The 18,564-nt window shown below is 41.3% G+C and overlaps 1 protein-coding gene across 1 annotated transcript; it reads left to right on the top strand.

The window, feature by feature from the left end:
- Positions 1–544: 544 nt before the first annotated feature.
- Positions 545–17,914, top strand: LOC109899781 (bcl-2-like protein 11). The gene is made up of 4 exons (XM_020495306.2): positions 545–885; positions 2,683–3,047; positions 4,753–4,886; positions 15,763–17,914. Exons 1-4 carry the CDS (start codon positions 869–871, stop codon positions 15,889–15,891), a joined length of 645 nt encoding a protein of 214 aa, XP_020350895.1. The 5' UTR covers positions 545–868; the 3' UTR covers positions 15,892–17,914.
- Positions 17,915–18,564: the final 650 nt, after the last annotated feature.

Below are 18,564 nucleotides of genomic sequence, written 5' to 3'. Positions count from 1 at the left end.
ATAGTGTTATATTGTGCAAAAGATCAACACATGGATGATTGTGAGAAGGTGCAGCTGACTTTTTAACACTGTCTTTTGATATAGCCTTTCTTCTAACTGAGAATGTGTGGGCAAAAGCGTGATGAACCAAAGCAATAACTATTTTAGGGGCTCAAATACGTGTACTAAATTACTCTAGAAAAAGCCAATTCTTCTTAAAGTAGATCATCTATAAAACAATGTTTGTCTGAAATGTATTATCATCTACTGGAAGTTGTTATTTTAATAGAAAAACATCCTCCTCATAATTTCTCTGACACAAATTAAATTTAGCTAGGTATAGGATCTTGATAGCTGAAGTTGCCCCTCTGAATTTGATAGGCTGATGTACTAGTACTACAGTATTGTAAACGGTTCGCCTACAGAGAGAGAGGGGGGAGAGAGAGGTTTATCTGGACACTTGAAGGGATGCTTTGAAACGAGGCTTAGATCCCACCCAGTGCAAGAGTAGGCGGGTCAGAGGCGGAGGATGGCATACAGGCGTCATCCCACTCTCGACTCAGACCAGACGCTTCAACTTTTTATATCAATCGCGAGTGAACTGCTACAGCAAGGAAGTATCCTCAGCTGAGCTGAGATATCCACCCCGGAGACAAAAGAGTCGAACGCTTTCCCCCCTCCTTCAAGCAACGTATATTTTGTAGGGGATCTGTTTTTACAAGGCGGAACCACTATTCTTTCGATGTTGACATCGTAGTTTTCTGATTAAAAAGGCATTGGACTCTAAACTTTTGCGTTTAGAGCGTATGTAAGAAGTTCAAAAGCGGATTTTCAGATATTTTACCGTTATTAACAACTGTTATGTCGCGCTACTGAAGCGGTTTAGGACATGTCCGATTCGTCCAGGTGAGTGCAAAATAAACATAAGGAAATAGCATGCTTGGATGTTTTTGATAGCTATAATTTCAGAAGACTAAGAATAAACAATATAACAGAAAATCGCACCGCCGCTCTCCCAACTTTAGACTTCACTACCCAACATAGCCCCATAGGCCGAATTACTCGTTTTTAGATCATTATGCTGTCTAGTCTAAATGCATTTATTTTGTAGGCTACCATATCAAATGGGCTATTCATGTGTTTATTTAATGAAACAAAAGTGTTGTAGTCGGCTCACGGCGTACGCCTAGACGCGCACGATGTAACATTAATTGGAGAAAGTTATTTTTTTTATGAAGTCCCTCTGGTGTCTGCACAACGGTTTAGCGTGGGAGAATTATGTTTTAACAGATGTCCGTCGTTCCTGATTATCTGTAGTAGCCTATTATTTCCATAATAGTAACGCTTGAAACACTAGCCTACGCATTTCCACTGGGCACACACTGGTTGGAACAACGTTATTTCCACATCATTTCAATGATATGACAGTGAACCAACGTGGAATAGACGTTGAATTGACGTCTGTGCCTAGTGGGATTGGTATTGAATATAATTTAAAAAAATACCATATATATGCGGGTTTTTTTCCCACGACTGCCTGGATTTAGCCTTATGTTGTGTAGCCCTGTTGGTTCCAAAGCGATGGTGCCTATAATATGCCTATAGGGCCGTTTTGGGGGGATAGGAATGAGAGAAAAGCAGGCACCTGATTGTTTTGTTTCCTTTTGTTTTCCACATTAACCTATCTTCGCTCTTCTCAGTCTATCCAGCATTTAATGTGCTACCTGTTGAAATTGCACGACAATGGGGCTCCTGTTCTCTGGTGATTCAGTGAAGGCGAGGGGCCGAATTGTGTTTCCAATTTCAAGACAAAGTAAAAAGAGAGAGGCTACTACTGCAACCTGTGGGTGGCGATAATGGACCAGTTGGCCGCTAGCCTATGATTTTGGATGCCGTTTTTTCGCCCGTCAGTCAAAGAGGCATTAATCCAATCAGGTCTGCTTTCAACACATGTTGGTAGAATGTGTGCCGAGTCTGCCGACACTCAAGCAACAAACTGAGTGACTCTATTGTTCGTCGGTTTGACTGCGTTTTCGTTGTCTCTCAAATATGGCATTCGATTTAACTCTGAATTTATTTGATATGAGTAAGTATTTATGATATAATAGGCTACTGAAAGTATTATGAAGTATTATAGTATTATAAAGCCGACAGGTAGACTATAGGCCTAATAGAGAAAGAGTTTACGCTGCCTGCGATCCTTCATGCGCAAGAGATCCTCCATGCGTAATTCAGAACCAATTCGAGTATGCAATACATTTTTCCAAGTAACGATCAGATTCATTTCGAAAACATGACTATATCTAGATTTGTCTTGGGGATGCACAATATGCTATTCACAACTTTCATTTCAGATAGAAGAAGTTAACTTGGCTTGGAGATGGGGCTGTGACGCAGTTACTACGGCTCATAACTTCATGCCAACTGTTTCCCCCTGCTAAAAATGCTGGAATCAGCACTTCTGTCCAAACAAATAATGGATATAGGCCTACGTGGAGAGGAAGAAGTAACAGCGGAGTCAACAACTTGACTCGACCCGGCGGGATATTTAGTCATGCGCGCTCTGTTTTACTAGCCTATACATTCTATAAAGTATGACTGTTTAGACTTTGAGTCCACAAGAGCAAATCTCCAACAAATAATGACATTGCACCGACAAAATAATAAAAACAGCCTAACTCTGATACTTGATCTATCCTACAGACGACAAAATCAGTCCAATGGCTCGACCATCCTAATTGAGAGAGGGAAATACGGAGAATTGAATCCCGGTGGCGGAGCAGCCTCCGGTGCCGAACCGACTGACAACCCCCAGTTCAGCGAAGGGGAGCAGCAGTCACGGGGAGGAATAATGATGCCGAATAGTCTGCTTGGTTTCCAGTCGAGGTCGCCGTTGTTCAGAACACTTTCCAGGTCATCCAGTGGATATTTTTCGTTCGACAGCGATTCTATTCCAAGCTCCCCGCTATTGAAAGATAAGTCGACACAGACTCCGAGCCCATCTAGCCAAGTCATGACTCACGCACTGCAGCGCATGTCTCAAGCACAGGAGACCAATCGAGATTATGGTAAGGCACACCCTTGCTTGTGTCGCACAAATAAATGTTGTTACTCACTATCCAGCCCGCGCTGGGCAGCTGCTTGGCATGGTGTACATGATAAATCATTGACGCGCAAATAATGATATGTGCCATGCCCCTGTGTCAATCGGAAGGTGCACTTGGTTTTGAACTCTTAACCCACACCAGTTCACGACATTGTCTGTCTATTCCAAGTATTAAGGACCATTGGTTTTGTAGTGTGTTCACTGATATGGGGGGGCGCTTTTACGCAAGGATGCGTCTTGGTTTATTGCATGCTGTTGTTCCTTGGGCGGTTTGTAATGTATATTGTTATATTTACTTCAGTATCATAGTCTTTACCACATCTGCATGTGTCCAGCCAACAGAATTGCGTGACCATGAGCCAACAGTTGGATTCAACCTCAGCAGGAAGTTTCTAAAGAACAGTATCTGTCCTCTGTTTACTGAGTTGTGTCATAAACCACCAAGGATCCACCTGGGCTCAGACAGGGTGTGTGTGTGTGCACACGTCATAGCAAAACATGCGCGTGCATATCTGTGTTAAAGGCACCTGTGCGTGTTCACACAGATTTACAATCAACCTCAATAACATTCCCTGACAAAGCTAGTGGCCATAGAAGACAAGCTAAAGGTAATACACAGGGACAAACAGGCACAGTGCATAATAGATGTGATTGAGAGGCCTGATTCACTTGTGTCCTTTTATTTGCGCTCAGTGTTGCAAAGGCCACATGTAGCGAGTTTGAGTATAGGCCAGTCAAAATAGACCTCTGTGTCTTTTGTCAGCAGCAGACAGGGATTCCTCTCCGTTCATTCTCCTTAGGAGCCGGCTGATATAAGGGACAGATAAATCTCTATCTGTAGTGTTTCACCACATCTCTAATCCCAGAGGCTACTCTTAATGGGGTAGAGAACAACAACTGTTCTATCTCTGATCTTGGGAAGTCAGTGAACTGGCTCCAACTCAAATCCAGTTCTTTAGATAAAGTCTGAATAGTATGTTTGTGGAGATTAACAAATGTTCTCCAGTTTTAGTTCTACCATATGTATGTTATTGCCTGAGGGAGACAGATGCTGTGGAGAAATTACTTTCTGACTATCAGATATGAGTGATCCTAGCGCACATGTAGAACACCACAGCTGTGGTTTTATATCTTCTCGGGGCATAATGCCTTTGGTGACTTAAATGGCATTTTGATTTTGACAAATTCTTAACAAATATCCTTTATAACTCCGTCATAAGGTTGTCATAATATAACAGAATGCCACATTTCATAATACCAGTCCTACACTTATCTTGGGAAATGTTGTGTTGATGCATGATGCATGAATTGTCTCTGTGCTGTGTTATTGTTATGTCTCTTTTATGACAGTGATATAAAAACATTATACCAGGCCACTTGCAGGAAAGTAAAGTAAGTGAAGTGGTTCCACATTAACATATGGTTCTACTGATATTACAGGGCACCTGAGGGATATGAGAAATATTAGACATAAGTTTCATGACACCTGTGAGTCATAGAAAGAGATCAGAACACATTCATATTGACAACTTAACCACACTATAGGAACCACTTGGCATGTCTGCGAAGTGTCATACTGGCCTTTTCTTAGTAATGCTGTAGCTTGGTCTTTGTTACTAGATTGTGTTCTAATGAGTTCTGACAGCCACTTGCTCTTTGTCCACCAGACGCGTGGCCCAACCCCCTCCACCCCTATAGACCACGGCCACCGTCAACTGCAGGGGACATGTGGCCAGAGACACTGATTGGCCAGGAGCTTCAGCGCATTGGAGATGAGTTTAACGATCTCTTCATACATGGGGTGAGTAGGTACACCACACCAGCACTGAGTCTTGTAACCTACTACTGTATATACACATACAGGGTTGGAGGAGCCAAAGATAAGTGAGGATGATAATGCCTCTTATATCCTGAAGATGCAAAATTTTTGGGGTGTTAGCATTTAATTAAATGACCCTCTTCAGGGAATGGGTAGCTTCAATATCCAGGGGGTAGAAATATGCTACATAGGCACTGCAAAAAAGTATTATATCAGGGACTTGATAATCACAGGTGTCACTGCAGCGCAGGGGAAAGTTAATCTTCCCATTAGATAGTGTCAATAATATAAGTGTTGTCTCAGAGCTGCTGCCAAAATCATGGCAGCGCTGGTGAACAAAATGCCTTTGCTGCCATGTGTTTTTTTTCTTCTCTTGCTACTTGCACAGTACATTTCTGGAGGTTGCATCACCTTATTTACAAACCATATCAAGGACTGCACTGTATCAAATGGTGCTGATAAGGTGCTCAGCTCATTCTAAATGATTTCACGCTTCCATACTTTCTTTGTGTCCTTGACCTAGCATAGACACATTCTGTGCTGTAATTTCTTCTGTGCTGAGGGATCTCTGTTTTTATAACATTATTTATAATAGATACAGGACAGATCCAATAGCCACATTGCAATTGTGGTGCATAGTGCAGAAGGCAAGATAAAGGGAAATCTGTGCAACTGCTATTGCAACATTGTACAGTAGCTTGTATATGAGTATGGCGATTAATCAGCCAGCTGTTCATCTACAGTATAATGTCATGTCTTTGTACCTTAAACCATATCTGTGAGTTGGTGATTCATATTACCCTGGGTTATCAGTTTCCTGGTTTATTGTGTAACTCGTACACTTGAACACTAATACTCAAGGCTTGTTGTGTTCATTTTTGGAGAAAATATTTTGTTTACACTCTATGGAGAGTTTTCTCCCATGTTCCTTTCTTGTCACTCTCCATCTGAGCAGACTTTAATTGGCTGAAATGAAATACGTTTTTCTTGCCAGCTCATAACACCGGGATTTTCTTGTCGTGGACATTGTGTATCTTTGCATCTGAAGAATGTTATGATGTGTTTTCCTCATCACCATCCCCAAGAGTCACTGCTTGGTACCCATAAAGGCGGACAGTTTGTCTATATAACCAAAAAGATTAACTGAAGACACATTTCTTTCAAATGAGTGTGTGAGGATTTGCCGTGAGGTAAATGTTGTGTTACTAAAGGCCTCTGAATGTCTGAGGAGAAGTATAAATATTTATACATCTTTCAACAAATGAGGCTGTGATTCAGTCTTAACACACATTGTAGAACAGAACAGGGCTTGTTTGTGTGTGTGTGTGTGGTACTGTATTGGCTAGAGGCTAGTATTGGCTAGTATGTATTTTGAGAACAATGAGCCCAATAAAAAGCAGAACATGTTGTATTCAATGTTCTGTGTTTTGATCTCAGGTGTTTGGTTGACATCAGAGTGAGGAATTCTGCAAGACTGTCTCTGTCTAGAATCTAGAGCTGTCTCATATGTGACCGACCGCCTTGATTCGGTCTTATGTAGCAAAATTTGAAATTGTGTTTTTTACTTTGGATAAAAGTAGAGACTCAGAGCTACAAAATGGTTTATTATACTCTGCATTTGAGGAACAATGGGAAAGTAATTCTGCTTTGAAAGTTGATGAACTTGAAACCTCACTTTTAAGAAAATGGTGTTTGAATATTTTGTTATCTACTGGAGAGCTCTTCTTTGTCTACACCCATTCAGCATCATTCACACCCTTTAAGCTTTAGCCCCCACCCAAACTCTGATCATTTTACTCACCCTCGCAGAGCTGGTTAGGCTGTTCTCATGTTATCCAAAGCGTTGGTGACTGTAACTGTGCTGCTGTCAACAAATGAATTACGCTTTTTGCAGACGTTTACTGACACCGGCAATATTCAATGTGTTTTTAGCGTTCGGTAATTCATCAGTTATTCTGCGCTCTGGCACACTCAGACAAGAGTGTAGAATGGCCAGACTGAATTTCTGAACACATCCGACATGGCTACTAGCATAGTGGAGTCTTTTGTTAAGACATATAGCTAGCTAACATTAGGTTATAACTAGCCAATAAAATTATTCTGAGCTATGAATAATAAGATCATAGCTAGCTAACAGTACACTTTAACTTGAAATGAAAATACTTTGTCAAAATTAGAAATGTGTGATATCTGAAAATGTAGCTCGCTAGACTATCTTAACTGTGGTCTGAAATCGGAGTAGATAGCCAGAGCGAATTTACCAGATAACATTAACATCTATCAACAGTTCTTGCAATGACATTCTATTGAAATGTATACTTGCATAGTGGAGTATTTTGTTAAGACATGTAGCTAGCTAGCTTGCTAAACAATGAACCATAATCCCAACTCGTGACGTTACTAAACTGCATGAATCTGCAGGTAGCTAACCAACCAGGTTCAATGTTAGCTAACAGTACACTTTAACTTGAAATGAAAAATCTTTATGTCAAAACTAGAAATGTGTTATATCTGAAAATGTAGCTAGCTAGACTATCTTACCCGTAGACATCATAGATGTCACGGATGCCATGGTTGCCCTTAGTTTGAAGATGTAATCCGAAGACAGGTGTTTTCTCCATCTCCTTAGCTATCATACTCGAATTCCGCTAATGCAGTTTTACTACGCAATATATCTTTTTAAAGGCAGCATTAGACAGGATTACCTAGAAATACTGACCAGCTCTAATAGACAGAAGCGTGCTATATGACAGACCAATCCAAATTCATCTCTCGGCATGTCCAGCCCACTCATTATCTCAGCCAATCATGGTTGCTGGCTTTCTCTGTGGCTAAACCAACTAAGCTCGTAATTTAACAATGTCTTACATATTTACAGATGGCATACAAGTTTGATATTAAGGCACTTGAAAGTTCACATGTTCAAGAAGGTATTTATGCCAAAAAACGCATTTAGATTAAAAACATTTTTTGTACGTTCAAATGGCTCTCCTGTGAAGTAGTGACCCGCGACAGGCCTAGTTTCCTGAAACGGGTGACATATGTCTCTTATCTGTCTCAAATGTCTATTAAATAACTACACTGCCTTCGGAAAGTATTCAAACCCCTTGACTTTTTCCACATTTTGTTAGGTTACAGCCTTATTCTAAAATTGATGAGGGAAAAAAACTATTGAATCAATATACACACAATACCGCATAAAGACAAAGCAAAAACAGGTTTTTAGAAATTGTAGCAAATTTAGGAAAAATCGAAAACTGAAATATCACATTTACATACAGTGGGGCAAAAAAGTATTTAGTCAGCCACCAATTGTGCAGGTTCTCCCACTTAAAAAGATGAGAGAGGCCTGTAATTTTCATCATTGGTACACTTCAACTATGACAGACAAAATGAGATTTTTTTCTCTCCAGAAAATCACATTGTAGGATTTTTTATGAATTTATTTGCAAAATATGGTGGAAAATAAGTATTTGGTCAATAACAAAAGTTTATCTCAAAACTCTGTTATATACCCTTTGTATATACCCATTGACAGAGGTCAAACGTTTTCTGTAAGTCTTCACAAGGTTTTCACACACTGTTGCTGGTATTTTGGCCCATTCCTCCATGCAGATCTCCTCTAGAGCAGTGATGTTTTGGGGCTGTTGCTGGGCAACACAGACTTTCAACTCCCTCCAAAGATTTTCTATAGGGTTGAGATCTGGAGACTGGCTAGGCCACTCCAGGACCTTGAAATGCTTCTTACGAAGCCACTCCTTCGTTGCCCGGGCGGTGTGTTTGGGATCATTGTCATGCTGAAAGACCCAGCCACGTTTCATCTTCAATGCCCTTGCTGATGGAAGGAGGTTTTCACTCAAAATCTCATGATACATGGCCCCATTCATTCTTTCCTTTACACGGATCAGTCGTCCTGGTCCTTTTGCAGAAAAACAGCCCCAAAGCATGATGTTTCCACCCCCATGCTTCACAGTAGGTATGGTGTTCTTTGGATGCAACTCAGCATTCTTTGTCCTCCAAACACGACGAGTTGAGTTTTTACCAAAAAGTTCTAATTCGGTTTCATCTGACCATATGACATTCTCCCAATCTTCTTCTGGATCATCCAAATGCTCTCTAGCAAACTTCAGACGGGCCTGGACATGTACTGGCTTAAGCAGGGGGACACGTCTGGCACTGCAGGATTTGAGTCCCTGGCGGTGTAGTGTGTTACTGATGGTAGGCTTTGTTACTTTGGTCCCAGCTCTCTGCAGGTCATTCACTAGGTCCCCCCGTGTGGTTCTGGGATTTTTGCTCACCGTTCTTGTGATCATTGTGAGACTTGCGTGGAGCCCCAGATCGAGGGAGATTATCAGTGGTCTTGTATGTCTTCCATTTCCTAATAATTGCTCCCACAGTTGATTTCTTCAAACCAAGCTGCTTACCTATTGCAGATTCAGTCTTCCCAGCCTGGTGCAGGTCTACAATTTTGTTTCTGGTGTCCTTTGACAGCTCTTTGGTCTTGGCCATAATGGAGTTTGGAGTGTGACTGTTTGAGGTTGTGGACTGGTCTTTTATACTGATATCAAGTTCAAACAGGTGCCATTAATACAGGTAATGAGTGGAGGACAGAGGAGCCACTTAAAGAAGTTACAGGTCTGTGAGATCCAGAAATCTTGCTTGTTTGTAGGTGACCAAATACTTATTTTCCACCATAATCTGCAAATAAATTCATTAAAAATCCTACAATGTGATTTTCTGGATTTTTTTTCTCATTTTGTCTGTCATAGAGTTGAAGTGTACTGTACCTATGATGAAAATTATAGGCCTCTCTCATCTTTTTAAGTGGGAGATCTTGCACAATTGGTGGCTGACTAAATACTTTTTTTGCCCCACTAAGTATTCAGACCCTTTACTTAGTACTTTTTTGAAGCACCTTTGGCATCGATTTCAGCCTCGAGTCTTCTTGGGTATGACTCGACAAGCTTGGCACACCTTTATTTGGGGAGTTTTCTCCCATTGTTCTCTGCAGATCCTCTCAAGCTCTGTCAGGTTGGATGGGGAGCGTTGCTGCACAACTATTTTCAGGTCTTCATAGATCTTCGATCGGGTTCAGGTCTGGGCTCTGGCTGGGCCACTCAAGGACATTCAAAGACTTGTCCCAAAGCCACTCCTGCATTGCCTTGGCTGTGTGCTTAGGGTTGTTGTCCTGTTGGCAGGTGAATCTTCGCCCCAGTCTGAGGTCCTGAGCGCTCTGGAGTAGGTTGTCATAAAGATCTCTCTGTACTTTGCTCCATTCATCTTTTCCTCCACCCTGACTAGTCTCCCAGTACCTGCCTCTGAAAAACATCCCCACAGCATGATGCTGCCACCACCATGTTTCACCGTAGGGATGGTGCCAGTTCAAAATTTGTTTCCCCAGACCGGAGAATCTTGTTTCCCATGGTCTGAGAGTCTTTAGGTGCCTTTTGGCCACTCGACCATTGTCCTTCTGGAAGGTTCTCCCATCTCCATAGAGGAACTCTAGAGCTCTGTCAGAGTGACCATTGAGTTCTTGGCCACCTCCCTGACCAAGGCCCTTCTCCCCTGATTGCTCAGTTTGGCCGGGTGGCCAGCTCTAGAAAGAGTCTTGGTGGTTCCAAAGTTCTTCAATTTAAGATTGATGGAGGCCACTGCGTTCTTGGTGACCTTCAATGCTGCAGAATCTTTTTGGTACCCTTCCCCAGATCTGTGCCTTGACACAATCCTGTCACAGAGCTCTACGGGCAATTCCTTCGACCTCATGGCTTGTTTTTTTGCTCTGACATGCACTGTCAACTATGGGACCTCATATAGACGGGTGTGTGCCTTTCCAAATCATGTCCAATAAATTTAATTTACCACAGGTGGACTCTAATCAAGTTGTATAAACATTTCAAGGATGATCAATGGAAACAGGATGCACCTGACCTCAATTTAGGGTCTGAATACTTATGTAAATAAGCTTGGCACTAAAAACCTGTTTTCTAAAAACCTGTTTTCACTTTGTTGTTATGGGGTATTGTGTGTAGATTGCTGAGGATTTTTATTTATTTAATCCATTTTGGAATACGGCTGTAACGTAACAAAATATGGAAAAGTCAAGGGGTCTGAATATTTTCCAAAGGCACTCTATATACAGGTTATTACATTGTGTGTTACTGACAAATTCAGGTGTTTCATCTGGCTTTATGTATACGTTTTCAACTGCCAATAACTGTCATAATACTTGTATCTGGATCAGAGGTAGTCTCCTGGCTAGTAAGTTATTTCCTTGTAAACAAAGCGTTTGTGTGTTTTCAGGTGTCACCTAAGGTGAATTTTAAAAACTCCTGTCATTTGTCAGACTTCCCAGTTCTCACTTCGGATTGTCACTATGGCCTCTGGCCACCCACACAACTGACCAGTGACCTACATTATTCTCGGGATGACCTGATTTTGTTTTGCTATTACACAGACACACACACACCCCTCCTTCTCTGCCTAATAGCCATTATGGAAAATACTCTGGCTGTCTGAGTGCGCAATCAAGATCAAGTTTTGGGGTTAGAGAGCTCAGAGGAGGAAGGGTCAGGTTATAGTGACTGGGCAGATGGTTAGTGAGTGAGTGGTTGTGCTGCAGCATGGCAGGGCTACGTGACTGCTCAGCTTCATTATTCCTACCCTGTGGTTAAGGCTCTCAGAGAGCCCACTGTGGTCTCTAATTATCCACAGGTCCGCCTTTACATGCCTCATTCAGCCAGCGCCATGGAGACCCACTCAGTCCAGCCCCGGCCTGGCCCTCCGGACCTGCTCTTTGACCGGCTCTTTCTCCCAGTGTGAGTTTGAACCCAGGGCTCTAGCGGTTGTCATGCTTTGTGAGAGGCACTGGAAAGAACTTTTAAGTGAAGTTGGTCCACTGTTAAGTCTTTGGGTGTGTTGTGGGTTTGGGTGTCTCCATACTCTCTTCATCTGGTTCTGGTGTTGCTTGCGTGTGTGTTTAGTGGTGGCAATGCTGTGAAGTTAACTTTGCATGTGAAGGTGCTCTGTCCTGTGGACTGAAAAAGGAGGCTTTTAATGCAGGGCACTCCTCTGATACGCTGAGCGTTTAACTGAACCTTCCCAGACTGACAGATGTGCAGGGTTTTCATTTTTGGGACTATTCCATTGGTTCCATTGCACCAGGCCTGCTCAATAAAGTACAGCTAAAGTATTTGAAAGAAATCCAAGTACTATTTGAGCCCAGGTCTGGTGAGACGTCTCTCCAGTGGTAGATATGGCAGATAGTAGCGTGAAGCAAAAAGGACTAGCACCCTGCTAATGCAAAGCAGATGTCTGGCCACAGAAACATGTTGTATTCTAAGAGAACTAATGTCTGCATTTTGCCACTCAAATTATCTGAGCAATTTACATGGCAGCTGACTTCTTTGTTGAGTTTCTCTTCTGTTTTTAAATGGGGTTTGTTTTCTAAGTGATTTCCCTTAGAAAGTGGTGACACCCCATCTTATATGTGATGCAAGGTTATTTTGGCTTAGGACCAGCAGTCTTTCTCTTGTAGAAAGAGGGAGAGAGAAGTTTGTCTGTTTGGAAACTATTTTAAGCAGCTGTGTAATACCTTGTTTTGATCAAATAAAAGCACAAGCTGAGTAGCATTGAGTGTTTCAGTGACAACGTTGTTTTTCCTCAGGCAGACATCTGTGAACGTATTAGTGAGTCACTTTAATTTCATGTTGTCTATTCCCAATTTGGTCGATTTGTTTTTCAGTGTTCTTCTGGTCTTGTAAGTAATGGCTTCTTTGTTTTGCTTGCATGTGGTGCTGCACTCTGCGTTCTCTCACCCCAGATCAATTGTCAGAGAGAGATTAGTCAGTCTGTGTGTGAATCCGGCATGCCACAACACATTTTGGGCACAGAAACAGCTGAATACTCAGACCCTGATCCATCATACTTGAGACATGGTTTAAGTGTTAATGGTTTGCAACATTGTACCAATTTGCTGGTTATCGGTGTAAAACCTTCAGTGTGTGTATTTAGTGAATTTGGGTATTAACATTATTCTTAAAGGGAAAGAGAAATTGATCTAACTTTTAAGTGGGAAAAAACAAGATTCTTAAAGGGAAAGATAACAAGTACAATACACACTAACTCCGTTTAAGCTATGTGTGAAATAGCTGAAAGTCTTTGAAAGTAATATTGGAATATGTTTTCTACTGTACCCTCCCCCCAGCTAATAACATATTATTAAAGGGATCATTCACCTGTTGATTTGCCTTATGCCTCCCTCTCATGTTGCATGCATCGGGTTGTGAAATGGCATGTGATTACATACTGTGTGTACTATATAATGCCATACAAAATGCAACATGTAGTCATGATACTATAATACACATCAGAGAGGTTTTACCCTCAGCCTCAATGGCCAAATCTCAGGATACAAGTCTATGTATTTACACTGTTGAAACCACTGCCTGGAATGGCAGCATGTGTTTAATTTGTGGGGCTTACAGTAAGTATAGAAGTCATTCCTCTTTCCATCTCATTCTTTAAAATCTCTTTACCATAGGAACATACAGTATTTGTTTCACACATTGTTAAATAGTCCTAAACTTCGAATGAGGATATGTTTTAATCAAACAACCTTTCAACAGATTGTTTTAAGTCTTTCGGAACCATCATTTACATCTAGCCAAACCTTCGATCTGTCAATTCTCTAATGAACTCATCATGTTTGGCCTGAAGGAGAATGGGGTCTTGTTGCCAGTCCTGCTCTAAGTCTATCTCACAGAGGAGTTAATGCACCTCAATTTAAGTTCACTTCCTCATCACCTGTTTCCTCAGACACTATTCACAGTCACTCCAGGTTTCTGTGGTTCATGGCACAACTCATTTAGCGTAAAACCAAGCATTGATTTTCCTCTTGCATTTGTTCCTAAAATCCTTTTGTTGAGAGCAGAATACCTGAGGCACAGGGCTGGTTTACAATGTCTGCATGGTATGGTTACCTGCCAAGCTGCTCTGAATCCACACACCTGCAGTGATTCACTAATGGAGCGATGCCCAAGTCATACTTCAGCACAGTTCCTGTAAGAAACAGTTGTTGTTTTTTCACCTCGAAGCACTAAGGGAAAAGTATAACTCAGACTTGGTGTTTTCTCTTCATTTTATACTTGTAAAATGAATCACGCTTCCTCCGTCCCCTCTGCCAAAGGGCCACAGGGGAAATGCTCAGCGCTTATCGCAAAAGCCCTGCCAAACTAGTGGCCTCAGGCCAAAGTGCTGGCCTGGCCAAGACAGCCACCTGTTTTCACCTCCACTATGCCAAGTCTGCAGAGGTAATTGTCTGTGAGGGGAGTAGTCCATCCATCCCTCATTATTAGGATACCATGACCTGGCCATGTCCAAGTGCACCACTGAAGACCAAATAGAATGTCTCAATCTCTTCCCTAATCTCTCCATTCACCTCACAGTAAAAATGTCCCTATTTGTGTTTAGTTCATGAAGTGCCGTTTCCATTGGAGCTGAAGTAGCTGCCCTAATAGAATGGCCTTTATGACACTGCTGCTGCATTGTATTGCTCATTAAGAGATATCACTCATGTCGTAAACCTGGTATGTTAGGGTTCTCTTCAGCCCAAGGCTGTAGGACTAGTGTGGTCGTTTGCAGGGCCTCTGACCAACATAGCAATGTTGACACAAAGATCAGAAGAGCAGAACATTAACCCTCAATTGAGAGGGTAAATACAGTTAAAGTGGTTGCTCATTTAAATAAAATCACATTTTATTTGTCACATGCTTGGTAAACAACAGGTGTAGACTAACAGTGAAATACTTACTTATGGGCCCTTCACAACAATGCAGAGAGAAAAATATACAAATAATTGAAAGATAATAATATGAGGAATAAATGCACAATGAGTAATGATAACTTGGCTATAAACATGGGGTAACAGTCCCGAGTCGATGTGCAGGGGTACGAGTTAATTGAGGTAGATATGTACATATAGGTAGGGGTAAAGTGACTAGGCAACAGGATAGATAATAAGCAGTGGCAGTAGCATACACGATGAGTCAAAAGAGTTAGTGCAAAAAAGGGTCAATGCAGAAAGTCCATGTAGCTATTTGGTTAATTATCAGTTTTATGGCATGGGGGTTGAAGCTGTTCAGGGTCCTGTTGGTTCCACACTTTAATGCTCAATTGTGCTTCTTTAATTCAATGCTGTGTACACATCATTACCAAACTCATTCATATACAAACACTCCATGGTACTGTATCACAGGAGCACAAACACATTATGGTACTGTATCACAGGAGCACAAACACATTATGGTACTGTATCACAGGAGCACAAACACATCATGGTACTGTATCACAGGAGCACAAACACATCATGGTACTGTATCACAGGAGCACAAACACATCATGGTACTGTATCACAGGAGCACAAACACATGTAAGAACAGTATATATATTTGTCTGGGCCTCTTGTCTGAGTGTGAAGTGAACCCACTGGTCCTAACACCTGGAGAGGGACCAAGGGTTTGGGTTGAAGTGGACCAGGATGTCAGGAACAAGTTGTGTTGGCCTGACTCCTGTGTTTGTAGGGCTGCATGTGTGTGATGATGAGAATTTACCCCTCATGAAAGGACTGGCACACTGACCACAGTTGAATTCAGCCATGTCCATAGCCATTATTGACACCTCTGGTGTCTGCGTTCCACACACAGCACGGGTCATTATGGTAGTCAGGTGAATGGCACTATTGCGCCATGTGTTATGGCAATATGTTGAATGCTTTATCCTGTATGTTTGTGTATATGTTTAGTGGTTATGTATACAGGAGTATGTGTATGTAACAGGGCTCTTTTCGCTGTGTCCTCCACAGCGCCTTGCTGGCAGAAACGGTCATGTTGCCCAGGCAAACCTGCAGGAGATGCACCAAGAGCCCGCCTTCCTACTGTGGATGGGGCTCCTGATTGGACGACTATTACAGATCATCCTGCAGAGAAGATGATGGGTAGACAGAAGCCTCAATCCCATTCCTGCAGCACCCACCAGACACATACTGTAGCACCTGGGAGAATTCTGTCAAAAGACCCTGTACATATGTGATTATATAAAATGCTACATTTTCAGAATGGATCCTCCTGCATATGTGGACCTATACAAATTTGTCTTGATAGTTTTTAACCTTGAATTGGCTCAAGATTCCCTGATCCAGGATAAGTTGGAATAGGGAATTTGTACAGCTTTGGAGAATACTTTCTTTGGGAATTCTACAACAACTGGAATTTTGCACCTATGTTTCCTGCTCAGATATGGAAAGCTGAGCCTAATCAAACCACCAAAGATGGAGTGTCCTGTTGCAGAGCACTCACAGGGATAATGCCATGTGGATAATGCTTTGTGGAGGTAAATGTGCCTTGTACAGTTTCTCACTTTTTTACTAAGCTGTTTTCTTTTTGTTGCAGCTATTTATTTTTCACCTATGTATTTAATTTGTTTGTGAGTTTGCCCATGGTCAGATGTGTCGAGTCTGCGCTGTGTCTGTTCCTCCTGGTTCTCATGGTTTCTCACTGTTTCCTTTCCTCATCCAAACATCATCTGCAATTCTAATTTGATGCAACCAGTTCCACGGCCGGTTCCATTGACCCAGACATTTAAATCTTAATATTAAATATTAAATTATTTGTAAGCACCATTTTTTAAATGTATTTTCTTTCCAAACATATTCAGTACAATAGCAAGGATGTTAGTAATAATTGTAAGAACAACAACAGCTGAAAACATTGATAGCAAATACATGATATATGTATAATCATATTTAATTCAATTAAAGTACATGAATTAGGGCAAATAATGTAAGTTCTTGAAACAACTTATTTTACTGTTGTCTCACTTGTTTAACCCTGCCCCTTTTCAGATGTCAAACATAATTGCTGTTATCATTTAGCATTTAGCTTGGACAGGCTGTTGTCGGGGCTTTCATAGCCCAGCTGACACTCATGTTGGCCCGGCCAAGTCCTTCACAGCGCTGCCAAGTCATTAAATGCTCATAGAAGCTTTGCTGGAAGAGAACCAAACTCTGAGCACCAGGGGAGCAGGGCTTTGTCAATGGAGAGCCATGAGCTAACATTAGCCAGAGGAACAGGCAGAGAGAGCCAATGGGTTCAATACAGGTTTTAATGGATGGGATGACTTGCAGATGGGATGACTTGATGCTTGAGAACTTAGATCGATAGACAGGGATAAAACCACCCAACAACCTTGAAGGATCTATATCCAAATTCTTGAAAATGTGTTGTATTTCTGATCTGTGGTAGTATGAATGGGTTTTTTAAGGCCCAGTGCAGTCAAAATTCTGTTTTTACCTGTGTTTTGATGAAACTATCCCTTTAAAAGTGTGAAGGAATTTGAGGCAGTATAAGTTAATATATACCAATAACAAAGGGTTCCAACCTCTTTGCCAATAAGTTAGTTTTCAGATTACATACTCAGACCACTCCAACAGTCCTAACAAAATTATTGCTAGAGAAATAGTTTTAGCTAAAAAGCTATTTTTGTTTCCTTTTTACAGTTTTAATGGAAAACTATTACAGTAAGGCACTTGCTTAATTGTTACCCAGAAATGATTTGATATTGAGATAAAAACAGATGCATTGGGCCTTTAAGGAAAAACAAAAATTGAAGTAGGATTACTTTGAATGTTACATGCTACCACATTGTGCACCATGGGTTGGTTGGAAATGTTGTGTCCTCTTGTGTGAGCCAAAGATTGATTACACTGTAATTTTGCTGGTTAGATCTTATTGTATAGTACAGTATAGGCGTGGTTCAGTCCAACTGCCTTGGCCACCCTTTTGATTCCATTGCCTCATATTTGTCAGTCAATTAATTTCACACCCACAGTTCAATAAATGTTATCCGTGTAATTAAATGTTAACAGTATAAAATGTGCTGATAAAAGCCTATCTTTAAAATAACATAGCACTTACAGCTCATTAGAGGTTTTAATTGCCAAACATCTGCCTTACATTTTTTATTTATTTTTTATAAAAAAAAATCTAAGGTATTAGTTGATGAAATTATCTGCAAACCCCATTTTTATTGAGAAGCATATCATTCCGTCATGTTCTTCTTTGTACCAAAATTGTACTGCTCGGCCATGTCTTTTATATATTGTATGACTGTCTTTTCTTTTTTGGTGTTGTCAAATGAAACCAAAGACCTCATTTCAAAGTTGTGTATTCTCAGACGGGTGTAGTCGAGTCTAGTGGCTTTCCAAGAGAACAACTGAAAGCTGAATTTTCACCTTCTGAAACTGATATGGAAACTTCTCAGACAGTCAGCCAATGGTTCCATGTACTCTAGATATCAATCCATTGAGTGACAGCATAGTCCATACTGTCCATACTTCTTAATGGGTAGAGACCAGACCATAGATAGATATAGCATTTTTCCCAGACACATACAATAACTTAATTTTGATCCGCAACATTCCCAAGTTGTCCTTAGCAAGAGCCATGAATTTCAACCAGTGTCATCTTGGTGGAGGAAGTGCAGGTGTGTCCCTCTTGCACTATGATTACTGTCCCAGAATTCTGTCTGTTCAGGACCCTTTTGCACTGAGCGCAGTCTGACATAAACTGATGTATCTGACTCACAGGACCCAGTACATTTGTAGCAA

Source organism: Oncorhynchus kisutch, linkage group LG11, assembly GCF_002021735.2.
Source record: "Oncorhynchus kisutch isolate 150728-3 linkage group LG11, Okis_V2, whole genome shotgun sequence".
NCBI classification, from domain to species: Eukaryota; Metazoa; Chordata; class Actinopteri; order Salmoniformes; family Salmonidae; genus Oncorhynchus; species Oncorhynchus kisutch.
The sequence above is the reverse complement of the archived record's forward strand: the minus strand, read 5'-3'. Positions and strand labels throughout refer to the sequence as shown.